This window comes from Struthio camelus, chromosome 22 (assembly GCF_040807025.1).
Source record: "Struthio camelus isolate bStrCam1 chromosome 22, bStrCam1.hap1, whole genome shotgun sequence".
Classification (NCBI taxonomy): Eukaryota; Metazoa; Chordata; class Aves; order Struthioniformes; family Struthionidae; genus Struthio; species Struthio camelus.
This window is the reverse complement of record NC_090963.1, coordinates 1,400,763-1,414,789: the sequence shown is the minus strand read 5'-3', so window position 1 is coordinate 1,414,789 and position 14,027 is coordinate 1,400,763. Positions and strand designations below refer to the sequence as shown.

The 14,027-nt window shown below is 51.7% G+C and overlaps 2 protein-coding genes across 7 annotated transcripts in view; one reads left to right on the top strand and one right to left on the bottom strand.

Moving 5' to 3' along the window:
• PAFAH1B2 (platelet activating factor acetylhydrolase 1b catalytic subunit 2) overlaps positions 1-14,027 on the bottom strand; it is a 195,512-nt gene that overhangs the window by 101,580 nt on the left and 79,905 nt on the right. The window lies entirely within an intron of this gene.
• Positions 1-14,027, top strand: part of SIK3 (SIK family kinase 3) — a 105,057-nt gene that overhangs the window by 88,832 nt on the left and 2,198 nt on the right. For 3 of the 6 annotated variants that reach the window (XM_068916908.1, XM_009670069.2, XM_068916905.1), the window contains exons 15-24: positions 908-1,051; positions 3,644-3,794; positions 4,753-4,878; positions 5,229-5,314; positions 6,018-6,127; positions 6,683-7,040; positions 7,637-8,502; positions 12,423-12,586; positions 12,870-13,002; positions 13,649-13,816. In XM_068916908.1, coding sequence (XP_068773009.1) covers positions 908-1,051; positions 3,644-3,794; positions 4,753-4,878; positions 5,229-5,314; positions 6,018-6,127; positions 6,683-7,040; positions 7,637-8,502; positions 12,423-12,586; positions 12,870-13,002; positions 13,649-13,806 — 2,296 coding nt within the window. In that variant the 3' untranslated portion in view covers positions 13,807-13,816. The remainder of the gene's footprint in view (positions 1-907; positions 1,052-3,643; positions 3,795-4,752; positions 4,879-5,228; positions 5,315-6,017; positions 6,128-6,682; positions 7,041-7,636; positions 8,503-12,422; positions 12,587-12,869; positions 13,003-13,648; positions 13,817-14,027) is intronic. The other 3 variants (XM_068916909.1, XM_068916907.1, XM_068916906.1) reach the window with 1 other exon arrangement.

Sequence of the window (14,027 nt, the reverse complement as noted above, 5' to 3'; positions counted from 1 at the left end):
TGCAATTCCAACTGCGAGCCTCGTGCTCTGGTGTAAGAGTCGAGCCCAGCTTTAGCGCTGAGGGCTGTGGCTCCAGAGGAAGGGACTGTCTTGCTGCTTCAGCTTCCCTTGCTGTTTTTGCCTGAGCATCGCTGGGCTATTTCAGACTCAGCTGTGAGGAGAATGGAGCAGGGGCTAGATGGCGCACTCTGCCCAATCTGGGCACCGGCCCTTCTTCCCTCAGGGCTGCTCTGTTGCTTGTCATGTGCCGAAGGCAGCAGGAGGCTCTACCTACCCTTGACCTCTGGTGTGATCTCGCTCATATACCCTTTCACAAGCTGGCTTCTGCTCAAACACCAGGCCCAGGGCATTACTGGTTAGACCTGAAGTGCAAAGGCCAGCCTACGCGGTGAAGTTGAGCAGCAGCTCTGCTCTGTGCCAGTTCTCTGACCAACTCTTGGTAAAATTATTCCTGACTAGTCTGCCCTATGCAGGGAGCCAAGAGACTTCCCCATGGCTCAGTGGGGCCTTGGAAGAGGGAGGCAGACCTGCTTTAGTGGAAGGAACCTTATGTTGAAAGCAGCTAGTCACTTTGATGGTAGTCCCAGAGGAACGCACCACTGTTTTCCTCAAGATGAAACGTGGTTTTCCTGCTGCGAAAAGCAAATGGTTACTCTTTCTTCCTGAGGCTGGTATTAGCATGCAAGCAGTTAAAACGCCAATTGTCCCCTAAGCGCTGAAGACCCAGTGGCCCGACAGGCATGGGCAGTCTGGTGTGTTTTTTTCCTCAGGTGTCGCACAGTTCCTAGTTGGTTCTTAGCACTGCAGCAAGCATTCTTCCTTCACGTTTACTCTGGATTATCTAACGCTCCCTGTTTTTGGAGTACTCCCATCAGTCTCTTATAAAATGTGCTCCTGCTTGTTGCAGATACTTGGCAAATAGGTCAAAAAGACACACTCTGGCAATGACCAACCCTACAGCTGAAATCCCTCCAGACTTGCAGAGGCAGCTAGGACAGCAGTCCTTCCGACCCCGGGCTTGGGCTCCACACCTGGTACCCGATCAGCACCGGTGAGTAATGGCACCGGCCATTCGGGCAGCTTTGCGCCAGGAAACCTGCTCAGATGTCGGCTGGAATGGAGCACTGAGGACATCCCGCTTGGCAGGGAGGGGTGAGGAGGAGGAAGGAGTATAAAGAGCGAACCTACAGAGCAGAATTTGTCTGAGTGTGTTGGGGACACCAGATTTCTGGGCTGATGCGGGCTCCGTGCCTGCAGATACAAGCAGTGCAGGGGCAAGAATCAGCTGGCTCTTCTCCTCCAGTCCCATTTTTGTGGCTGGAGATGATTTGTCAGAATGGCTGCCATCGCCCAAGGGTGGGGAGCAAGCTACCCAGTTTAGATGAAAGCTCTTTACTGTTGTGTTGATAGGTGTTTGCCTTGTAGTAAATAGATTTTGTGTAGAACATCTTGGAGTCAGATGCAGGGGAAAGACTGCACTAAGAATCAATCATCTATGCCAGAACTTAAAAACTTCACTGTTCTGCACCAGAGTTGTGTGTTTTGACTGCAAAGTCTCTTTGCAAAGCTCCTCGAGAGTCAATTTATTTCTGATCTGGACCCCTGATGGGAATTATGTTGGGGAATGTGGGGTGGGAAGAAAAATCACAATGTCTGGGAGTGAGGGAACTGCTGCAGATTCAACTGAAACACGCTCAAAATGTGTGGGTGGGGGACTACTGGTTGAGAGAGGTGTTAATTTGACACAGTCCCTGGCACAGCAGCAAACTGGAGACACTAATGCCACAGAGAGAGCTTAAAAACTGCACTCGCAACCTCTCAGTGCTGAGGGTGCACACCAGCTGCAAACTGCAGAGTTTGCTGCCTGTTGGTCTCGATTGTTGAGAAAGCAGTTACCTACCAGACTAGAGTTGTGTTCATGTTAAATCTTCCAGCCAGCTCACGCTGGCAAGCTTGACAAACCGCTTTTTATTGTAGCCAGATACCTGCTGAGGTGAGCACTGATGTAATCAGCAGAGACAGGTGAACTCTGAGCAGACTGACACAGTGTTAGTGCCACGCTGGAACTTTAAAAGAGTCAAGATAAGCGCTTATATTCCCTGAAGTTACTGCCTCATAGAGACGCTGGGGGGAGGGGAAGAGCAGGAGGGGAAAGAGATTTCTAGGGTCACAGAAAAGCTTGATAGGAATAGCAGTACAGCTTGCAAAATAACCAGAAAACGCTGTGTCCTACTTCAAGGATTGCTTCAAATAGTAAAGGTAAGCTGAGTTACTCATGCATTGCAGGAGTTGGGGTTTTTTTTCTTCTTTTTTTCCTCCCACAAGACTGTTAAAAACACACTTACTGTGTAAATACTTCTTTGCCATCTCTGCCTCTTAGCTTTGGAGTCCTGTGACTGTGTTTTATTGTATCATGCACAGGGTGGTAGCTGCTCGTTCCACGCTCAGTGTCATAACACGCTGTGAGCCTGCCTCTTACCGTTTGCCTGAGAAATCATGGAAACTGCATCTGACCACGGCCTAAACGGACTTCCCCCAGTTATGTCCAAGACACACAGGGCACAGAAACTACTAGCAGTCTTGTGTCATCACATAAATAGACCCTGGCTATTGAACAGCTCATGGGTTTTATTCTAGCACTTAGCATATTTTAAGCCACCTTCTCATACGTGACCCAGTTCTAGTTATGATAAGGTAGCAGAAAGTAGAATTGAAGTGCAGTAGGCAGCATTGTTCTGCCTTGGCCAGATGTGTTTGGGAACTGCAGCATAATTCTTATCTGTAGCTTCTGCTTTCCATCAATATGACAGAAGATGAGATGGATCAGGATGATGGATGGGACAGTGTCAAAAGGCAATGGCACAGCTCTGTCCTCGGAATAAAGTTACGTGTAATCTGTAGAAACTGAAGTACACTCTGGTAAGCCAGGCTAAGTGACAGTAACTGAAGCCAACACCCTGGAAACGTTCCAGCATCAGTCAGGCTCTGATAAGGGAGAGCTCTTCCAGGAGAATTGCTTTACTACTTGGAACAGACTTCGGTAAAGAGCTGTACTCAGAGTAGCTAAGGCACTGATTTACCCGCAGCAGTGCGGTCAGGATCGCACCAGTATGCAGCTCGGTGGTGTTCTGGTGGGTTTAGTACCAGGATGGCAGAGGGGTACTACAAAGACTCAAGTCTCCGTGATCTGCTCACGGAAGGCCGCTGTTGCATCCTGCAACGAGTGCCAGCATTAGGAGAGATTGTTTCAGTCTGAGCCGTGTAGTCAGGGCCTTTGTGAGCTAGAAGACTCAGGAAGTGACTAGTGAACCTACGTTTCTACAGTGCTGAATGGTTTCTCTAGGCCTTTTCTATCTGAGGGACGAATGGGTTTGGAAAGACAAGTTGTTGCCCATCTCCAATCTGGTTTGTTGTTGAATCATCTCCAACCTTGAAACGTATTCATCTGTCCAGGCAGCAAGGATACTTGATAACCCTGTTTCTGGTTCACAGTGGTGATAGCACTTTATTTCTTGATCTGAAACGTGATTTATTCTGAATGAATGGGCAGGCAGGACTCAGTATGGCTTGCCTAAACTAAATGCCTCTGTAGCGGAGTTTCTTTTTCAGCTGGCACCACTAACCCACTTCCCCATGTGTTCAGTTCTATTTACAAGGACTCAAATACCCTCCACCTCCCTACTGAACGTTTCTCCCCGGTTCGCCGCTTCTCGGATGGTGCTGCCAGCATCCAGGCTTTCAAAGCCCACCTGGAGAAGATGGGCAATAACAGTAGCATCAAACAGCTTCAGCAGGTAAAAGAGACATTGAAAGAGCCTCTTGCAAGGGCTTTTTGTTGTCTCCAGTTTACTGCCTCAGGAAGCCAAGGGTGAAATCTTTGCCCCTGTTGTGCCTCCTGGCTGTGGACATTCAGCGGCTTGCCAGCTGAGGAGCTGTTCCCCTCCTGTATGTCTGTAGCAACTCTGCTGAATGTCCTGTGTAGCCCACCTGCAGTCTGGGAACCCTGGGGGCTTCCACCCCTTTTTTCTGGGAACTTGGAGGACCACAGGAATGTAAGTTACAAAAATCCTTACCCAAGAAGGGGGTGTGGAGCCTAAGCATTATAGTCCCCGGAGATGAAGTGAGGGAAGGGACTCTCCTTTAGAATCCCCCTCTGGAGCTCCAGGGCCTGTTCTCGGCCTGCGCTTCTGGTGGCGGTGCCTGGGCAAACATACGAGCCCGTGCCGTGCCGTTGTGCAGGCTGCCTGGTCCACTGGTCCACTGTTGGAGTGCGGCTGCCTATCTCCCACGTTTCCTGGGGCAGCAAAGTTCTCGGGCTATTCCAGAACGTCCCAGGAAAGGGGCAGTTTCTGCTGCCATATTTTGGAGTATACCATGTGCTATTCCCTATGCAGCCAGTGCACTTATTGGTGACTTGAGATGGATTTGGCCCCAGGAGAGGACTTTCATCTTGCAGCACAGTGGAAATAAGAGATGCTCTTTTCACCTGGAAGTTTTCATGGTTAGAGCTTTGTACTTTCATTTCAAGGGAATGAAATGGTACCAGCTTAGTGTCGTATGCGTCCGTTTCTTTTCTGTTGTGTAAGAATTGAGCTAGCTCTGTTACTACACACCTGACTCCCCCAAACTAAACGGATTAGGTTTTCCTCGTTGGCTTTTTCAGACAGACGGATGACAGAGTAGTGCCTTTTGGCACAGTGAGCATGCTGTGCACAAAAAAGTCACCAGGAGGGTATGCTGGATTTGTTGCAGGAGTGTGAGCAGCTGCAGAAGATGTATGGTGGGCACATGGATGAGAGGACGCTGGAGAAGACGCAACAGCAGCACATGTTGTACCAGCAGGAGCAGCACCACCAGATTCTTCATCAGCAGATTCAGGTATTGGAGCCCTGAGGCAGGCCCTCTAAAGCCTTAGCTTTGTTTTCCTGCATTGCTGCAGACAGAACTACTGAGGGGGGCCCAGCAGGTTTGAGGAGGGTGGTTGTATCTGGCAAGGTAGAGATTGCTTAACCTGCTGTAATGAGAAGCAAGCCTGAAGGACTCGGCAGTGATGTTTGCACAGCTGCTATGATAGCCAGAGTCCCTGCAGTCAGGGATTGAATGTTTGGAGAATCTGAATACATCCTGCTTCACCTATCAACAATTTCTAAACTTATTAGCTGAGGCATTATCACAGAATCACAGATTATCGATCACAAATATTTCTTTTTTCCTGATACCTGACTCAGGACTGCATCCGGCCACCTCAGCCATCACCACCTTTGCAAGCACCATGTGAAAACCAGCCAGCTCTGCTCACTCACCAGCTTCAGAGGTAAAGAAGTCGTTTCACTACAGCGCTTGGGAATGAGGTTTACTCTTACTCAAACCCGGCAATGAGCTAACGGCCTGGGAGAGTCCAGGGCCAGGTTGGATGCCTATAAAGTTGGAATGACTGGGCTGGTTCCCAGGGGCACGCGCCTTTGCGGGAGCCTTTCAGCTGGATTCTATCCAAAGGATTTTTTCTGAAGTAGCAGAAATGTGCTTCAAATCTGATTTGAACAGATAATTGAGAGTTCTGCCTTTTGACCAGCTTGAAAATGCATTCGTTTCAGTAAGTTAGCTTCTCTGATGCCTTCTATCCAGAGCTGTTTCTGGGCTTCTCAAACCTCTTTAGGCTTTCTGTGGGTAACCGTCCTGGTCTTCATCACCCCTGGCTTGGAGATGGGGCAGGCTGAACTGTGGGAGAGGAGAAAGGAAGGTTTTGTCTCAGGCGACAGTGACTCGGGAGCAGAACTTGTGGTGTCTTTGTCCCAGGGTTTCTCTTCTGGCCACTGGGGCACGCTCACTACCTTCATGACTTAAGGAAGCTAGATGGCCCTCAGAATAGAAACCGTATTGTAAAGAGTTTAGGACCCTAAACAAGGGCTGCTTATTGAAAACAGCAAAAATACAGCATTTTGCTTCAGGTCTCGCAGTTGAGAAGGCATCGTAATGAGGAGCGTGCATGGTGAAAAGGCACTTGTTTCCTTGCCTAGGTTACGGATTCAGCCGTCCAGCCCACCCCCGAACCACCCTAATAACCATCTCTTCAGGCAGCCAAACAGTAGCCCACCTCCTGTGAGCAGCAGCGTGCTACAGCCCCATGGTAAGCACTGACAGTTGAGCCATCTGCGCTCTTCTGGGCGGCCCGCTTGGCAGAACCGTATGGTCTTGTAAAAGCTCTGGGGAAAACAGTTTGTGGGGGGTGTTGGGGGCTTTGTTTTTTCCCCCTGCTTTGTAGTCCTTGTGGTGTTTGCTGATGATGTAAAAGATTCTCCATCTGGCAGCAAGGGCTGGTGTTATCAAGAGCTCACAAGGATCTGCCAGCTGGAATGTGTTGTTACATTTCATGTCATAAGATCCTTACTTATCACTTCTGGGGGTGGGGAGGAAGGGCTGATATTCTTGGATTTATGCAAATCACTGTAAACTCAGCTTTGTTTCCCTTTCCCTGCAAGGGGCTCTAGCTGTGACCTTTGCATGCTGGCGCAGCACGGAGGAGTAGTCAGGAGTAGCACTCTTCTCACCACCCACAGAAATACACTGGCATTCTCAGTGTCGCATGAGGCCCAGAAGAGCAGCAGCTTCTGTGCTGAGCAGAGCTCGCTCCTGAGCCTTGCTGCAGGCTGGTGCGGGCGCTGAACGGCTTTGTTCCTCGTAGGTGCAGCCTCCCAGTCCCAGTTCCAAGGGATGCCGTCCCACAGCGCAATCTTTCCGCAGTCTGGTAACTGTTCCCCTCCCCCAGCCATGGGGCTGACGTGCCTGGGCCTGCAGCAGCAGTCGCAGCCTCAGCAGGTCACTATCCAAGTGCAGGAGCCTGGCGACATGGTCAGCAACAACCTCCTGCAAGGGGCGTCTGTGGCAGGGCAGAGCATGTCCTCCCATCCCCGGGGCATGTCCATCAGCCCGAGTGCCAGCCAGATCCAGATGCAGCACCGCGCTAACCTGATGGCCTCCCTCACGTACGGCCACAGGCAGCTGTCCAAGCAGCTCAGCGCCGACAGTGCAGAGTCGCACAGGTAAGGTCAGCAGCCCCGTCTGCACCGGTCCTCTGAGCTGGGAGGAGGGAGGGAGAAGTGAGGATGGATCAGACAGAGCTGCTGTCCGTTGGACTGAGAGCTGTTTTTCTTGCCAGCCCTGGACGCTCATTGCAGGGAGTGAGCTGTCCCCCACCACCGGGCAGCACTTCTGACCCCGAGAGTGGGCTCTGGCAGTCTTCAAGGCTGCTGAGGCATGTGGCTTAGGAAGCACGTCCTTTGCAGGAATGGCTGTCACTGCCTCATGCACCCTCATAGGGTCCTATCTGCTAGTAAGCAGGAAATCCAAGCAGAGGGCTGCCTCCGTGCAAGAACGGGAACTTTTTTCAAGTCATGTTTTCCTGTTCAGTCAGGGGTCCTGATTCACTTGCACTTGCCAGCTCCGGACGGGGATACACTACCCTACGCTTTAGTGACTCCAAATGAGTCACTTGGAGCGCGTGACTCTGGTCACTCCTCCTTTGGGGTGGCTGGGCCATCCCTGCTCTCTCGAGTTGGTGCAGGGTATAGCCAGAGAAGAGCCCTGCGTTTAGCTGGAGCTGCTGCAGTACAGTCACTTGTTTTTCTGTTCTTTGCAGCCTGAATGTGAACAGGTACCCCCCTGCTAACTATGACCAGGTGCACTTACATCCCCACCTGTTCCCAGAGCAGCCTCGTGTTCCCCCCAGCAACTACAGTCCATCAGGAGGGGTTGGGTTTCCTCCAACTCAGCAAGCCCTGAAAGTCCCACAGCTTGACCAGTATCCCACTTTCCCTCAAAACGCACAGCAGCACTACACTGCATCGGCACTACAGCAAGCACTGTTGTCCCCGACACCTCCCGACTACAACCGACACCAGCAGGTACCGCACATCCTCCAGGGACTGCTTTCTCCCCGGCACTCGCTCACAGGGCACACGGACATGCGGCTGCCCCAAGCAGAATTTGCACAGCTCATCAAGCGGCGGCAGCAGCAGCAGCAGCAACAAGAATTTCAAGAGTTGTTCAGGCACATGAGTCAAGGGGATGCTGGGAATATGGGCTCCAGCATGGGACAGAACCTCTCGGAGCGTCAGTCGTTATCCTTGCCTTATCAGAGTGCTGACACGTACCATCCCCAAAACAGCCCCCAGCACCTGTTAAAAATCAGGGCGCAAGAATGTATCCAGCAGGTACCTGCGGCAGTGCCACCGCATGGATACGTACACCAGCCTGCTCTGTTCCATTCGGAGAGCATGGAAGAGGACTGTGCGTGCGAGGGTACCAGGGACAGCTTTCCAGACAGTAAGAGTTCAAATACATTGACCAAAGGTTGCCACGAGACTCCTCTGCTTGTAAACGCAGGAGGGCACGGGGACCCAGAATCTTTGCTAGGAACTGCTAATCACGCACAGGAGTTGGGGACACATCAATTCAGACATCAGCCCGCTGCTGGATTCAGTAGGAATAAGGTGCCCAGCAGAGGTAAGGCTTCGTGCCGCTTACGCAGATGGAGCGGACTCGTTGCGATGGCTGTGTACTGCGTGCGTTCCTGCTGGAGAACGGTCTCTGTCCAACAGGGCAAGGGTTTGTGGCGTGTTTTAAGTAGCGCAGAATTGTCTAGATTCTTCAAGCTTTTGTGGCCTTAGGTAAACTGCAGGCGCACCTCTCTGATAAGCAGTGAGGAGAGGAACCGGTAAATTAGGAGGGAACTGGACCAAGTTTTGGACTTTGAAACTGACCCCCTTTTGGAGCAGGTAAAGACGAGGTCCTAGAGTCCGGCTGCCCTTTCGGAGATGCTGCACACTGTTGTTTGTTCTCGTTGGCGACGTCTTCCATCCTCTGTGAACAATAGACTAGAAAGAGTTAAGTTACTAGCCTACCCCCAGCTGCAGTGGTGTACTTTTTCCACTCGTGAACAGCGTGAAGGAGTCCAGGCATTGCTAAAGCTTCAGTAAACATGTGCTGTAAGAGCAGTGATAAGTGCCTTCACAGCTAAGTCTGTCTTGCACTAGCTCCTCTGGCGCTTCAGAAAGCAGCGCCAGCAAGATTTTAGCCCTGCTTGAGCTATAAGGGGTTGGTTCTGAAGAAAGTGAAGTTTGCTAAACTTGTCACTAGCATCTGAAGACCTTTTCTCCCAGCTGTAAACAGTTGCGTCCTTGCTCCTTGGTGGCTGCTTTGGCAGTTATGTGCCGTAAGCGTAATCCCTCCCAGAGCTGTAATTACAGGCCTTCTCTGTATGAAAAACAAAATCCTACCTCCTCCTTAAGGTGGCTCTGAAGAGAGGCTTTCCAGGCTGAGGTGGGTAGACTGGTATGCGCTGCAGGCCTGAGCTGTGCTGGGTCTGAAGCCACCAGCTTTCCCTTGGCACAGAGACCCCGAGGGTAGAGGTGCTGTGCCTGGGCACAGGAGGCACTGCTTTGTCTGGGGGCGCACCGCAGGCTTGCTGGGAAAGGGACCGTGCTGGAAGAGACCCGCTCGGAGGGCAGAGCGGGCAGCCAAGGCTTCGGCCCCGCCCGGGATAAGGACAAGGCATGGCCTTTCAGAAGTGCTTTTAAGTTTTGGGTTATTGATGTGTTTTCTCTGTCAGACTTCAATTTCCCTGCTGTGCTTGAGGCACAGAAGGGAAGAATTACACCAGGTTAAGCAGAGTTTGCAAGCTCTGGAGCTCCTTTTTCTACTGAGCCTTAAGTTTATAGCCTAATATTGTAGGCATAGTTAGATGAGCTGTGTGTGAAATGCCAAGATTTAACGAAGTCGAGCCAAATTTCTGCCTCAGTACTGATGGTGCTAGAACCAGTTACACAAGGGAGGAGGACTTTAGACTACAGGACTTTGTAAATGAGTAAAAGCAAGTAAATGTTTACAAATAGTATTGTGTAAGCCCTTCTGACAGGGGCTGTTTGGAGGGCTCATGCAGTAAGCTATGTTCAGAGATCTAAGTGCCCAGACTGCTTTCCTCCTGCTTTTAATAACCCACTTGGAATCTGGCCTGTGCTACTTCAGTTCCAAATGGACTAGACATCTAAGCAGCCTAGTGCACTTATCTACAATTAAATCCTATAAAACCTCAATGTCAATACCACTAACGCGTGTTTGTTTCATTCAGTTGCTTATAGGGCAACCCAAATGTTATCAAGTGCCGTGCACCGGGCACTACAGAATGACAGGAGGCGATTTAAACCCAAACAAGCATGACACTGTTTCCTGGATGCCGCCTGCTGACTTGCCCTCCTCCCCGCACTGAAAGGCTGGCTTCCTCAGCCGTGTCTCTGAGCTATCCAGTTGTTTTCACTGTACCATTGTAAGAGGCTGCAACTTTTCTTGAAAGGACGGGTATCTCCTCTCCCTCCCCAGCTTATGTAAGGTGTGTTTTCTCCTAGGAAGTGGGTTGTAGCTTTGCAGCGCCTCAGGAGTATGTGTACCCTCTAAGGGACTTCAGTACTGCTTAATACTGAAATAATTTTAGCAGAGACCAATCAGGGACACTTGACTGAAAAGCCCTGGCTTGTCTGTGGAGCGTCCGCCCCAGTCAGTAACTGGAGATTGCGAGAGCGTCAACCAAATCGGTGTTTAGGATGTGACTAAGCTGCATCTGAAAGACTCTGCTACAGACTTGTTCCATTCTAGCTGTCACAAAGCACTGGGAATACTGCCCGTGGGAAAACTGCTTTCCTTGGCGCTCAGGGAACTGCCTGTGGTGGCACTGCGTGCACTGCCAGTGTCGCATGCTGCACCCATACACAAAGACCAGCTAGCGCAGGAGCCAGATCTCTCATGAATATGTGGATAAAAGGTATTCTTGCTGTGGGTTTGGTCTACTGGGATGTGACCGGAGTGAGGAAGGGAATGAGAATTCAGGCCTCCCTTCCTCTGCTGCCTGAGCTGGATCCTGAGAGAGGCGACCGACTGTTCTGGGAATCGGGAGTGCTTGATTTTTCCTCTGGGTCAGGGCCCTATTTGTCTGCAGTTGCAGCTCAAAGGGAGCCCTCTTGAAGGGGGGAGCCCCCCCCCCACACACACACTCCCTTGTCATCTTGGGAATGGGGGCTGCTAACGAGGGCTTGCTGCTGGGCCTCCTCATCTTAGCCCATCTTGCTCTGACAGCAGTTTTGCCCTGAAGTTGTTTGTTAAGCTGCAGGAGTGAGCTGCTGGCATCTGCCCACTCAAACCACCATTACCACAGTTGGAACAGCCGCCCGAGCAGTGCGTGGGTGGCACTTCTCTTCCCCGCTCTTTCCAACATTTTCTTTTCCAGTGCGCTTCGTGTTTTGTTTCTTACTTTTCCGGGAAGGCTGAACTGTTAACCAAACTTAACCTTGCGGTTGTGCAAAGGAAGAGAAAGGCCAGCTGTATTTCTGATTTCTCCCTGAAGTGGTTCTTGCAATACTGCAATATCTGTGACATAGGGTGGTGCCTTCCTACAGGGAAGGGCATTTAACTGATGTGCTGAAGATGTTCGCTTGCTGGCAAATAACGCTCAGATGATAGATTTGCCTCGGAAAGTTTTGTTTAGATTTTGGTACTTTTACAGACACATCTCCTTGGAGAGTGTATTTCTTGCACTTCCCAGTCTGCAGTCCCTGCCAAGAAGCGTGCTGCACCTGGCACAACTGGGGGACTGCTTCCTGCTGACCAGGTCCCCAAAAAACCTGACTAGATCTGGACTTGGGGATCTGCCTGCAGCCGTGTCATTTCTGGGTGACTCCTTAGTGCTTCTGGCCACGTCCACATGTTTGTGCTCTGAAGAATTGCTCACTGCAAGAGAGCTGTTTACAGGCATCCGAACGGATGATAGGATTCTCCAGAGCTCAGTACTTGATTCAAAACGTTGTGTACTTGATGACACTAGGTTCTGCTTGATAGGAATGTAGCCTTTACCCTCGGACATAAGAGCTTGCAGTGCAGGTGGACTTTGCCAGGCAGAGCACTCATGTACTCCTACAGCCAGATTGCGGGAGGGCAGGGAGAAGTCATCTGATAAAAGCTAATAGCTGGCACTCCTCCAGTAAGACTGTGTCGCTAGTAGTTGCCAAGTGACCCTGCTGGAACACCTCTGGTGGGAGGTTTGGGAGACACCTCTCCCTCCCCTCTTGTGTAGTGTGGGCGATGCAGGGGGGAGGAGGATGCAGGGTAAGCTTGGGCTCCGGGGGAAGAAGGCAGTGCAGGAGGGCGGTTGGGAAGGGACTGGTTTGCGTGCTGTGGTGCTCTTGCACATCACTTGAACAAGAACAGCCAGTTGATTACCTTTTCACTGGCCAGCAGCACGCTGCTCTTTCATTGATGAGCGCGTGTTCATGCCATCAGATCTCTGAGACCCCGCGGTCTTGTAATGGGGTATGTCACTGAGAGCTGCGGGTTCCTTGTACTAACCTGTCTCTCTTCTCTCTCGTCTGATTTTCAAGAGTCCGTCGTAGGGAGCTGTATGGACAGGAGTTCCCCTGGACAAGCGATGCAGGTGCCTGACCACAATGGATTGGGCTACCCTGCGCGACCAGCGTCCAGCGAGCATCCGCGGCCCAGGACCCTGCAGAGACATCACACCATACAGAACAGTGATGATGCCTACGTAGGTTTGAAGAGCCCTGTGCCTGGCGGGTCTTAAGACAGTGCAGAGCCTCCCTGAAGTGTATGGGTTACACGTGAGGTGTCCAATGTAGAACAGACAGCTTCCTGCTCTGTGCGGCTGCTGGGAATAAAATGCTGTGGGGGACACTTCACTTAGCATGCCCAGTTTGCTTAATATTGAAGCAGACTCCCCAGGCAGCCTGTCAGAAGAATCGGGGGGGGGGGGGAGCAGCAGGGTGTGTCTTTCCGAGCCCCTTTTGACTTGCGTCCCCTTGTCTCCGCAGGTGCAGTTAGATAACTTGCCTGGAATGAGTTTAATGGCAGGAAAAGCACTAAGCTCTGCTCGGATGTCTGATGCTGTCCTCAGCCAGTCGTCACTCATGGCCAGCCAGCAGCTGCGTGACAGGGAGAGCGAGGGTAAGGACTCGCGCCAGGCTGTGGAGGCATCTCCTGGAGGGCACAGGACGCTGGGGGTGTGGGTCAGGAATTGGAAAGAGTCCGCGTCGTTCTGTCGGACAGCTGGCAGTCTGGGCTGCAAAGCCACCTCCGCTTCATTCGAATGAGCGGAGCCTGCAGGGTGCAAGGTGGGGGCACAGGCTGCAGGGGAACCCGTGCTGCTTGAAGGGTGGCTGAGAACGGGGTAATAGATGTGCTTCGGCAGAGCTGTGGCAACTGAAGGGTTGGCCACCGCTCGCGGGCAGGAGCTCGCCGATATGATCGTGTCCGTCTCTTAATACTCTTTAGATAAACTGAATTAAAGAGAACTTCAGTTTCTCACTGTACTTGAGGCCTCGATGGATGCTTCAGCCATCCCTCTTCCCCTCCCACCCCTGCAACACCAACGTTCTTTGAACGTGAGCCTGTAACGGCTTGCAGAGCTTCCCTCGCTGCTGCTGTCTGCCAGAGCCCGGACGTGTGGCAACAGTGATCTAGACTTCCTGGAGGAACGTGGGCAACCTCTCCAGCTGGCCTGATCCACAGAAAGCAGAATCTGCAGATCAGCAGAAACTGTAACTCCATAGCGCGCTCTGTACGAACTTGACCTCGTGTTTTGATCTTACAGAATGCGGGGAAAGTTTGGAAGGTCAAGAGCATCCCAGCTTGGGCGATGGTAACCAGCATCTAAACACCTCTTGTTACCCATCGACATGTATTACAGACGTCCTACTGAGCTACAAGCACCCGGAGGTGCCCTTCGGGATGGAGCAGGCAGGAGTGTAACAAGGAGGAAGTGAGTATTCAAGCCGCCTCCTTCTCCCCTCTGCCTGCCTGCCCGCTCCAGGGTTGCCTTGGTGGCAGACCCGCAGGCCCGTTGGCCTGGCTTCCCTGTGTGCCTCCTTCCCTGTGTCAGCTTTTGCTCTAGTCTTGGCGCAAGTCTGAGGAAGAGACTGTCAGCTGCGAGCCTCTGCCCTCGTGGCTGTCTGCTGTTGCCTGCGGTCACC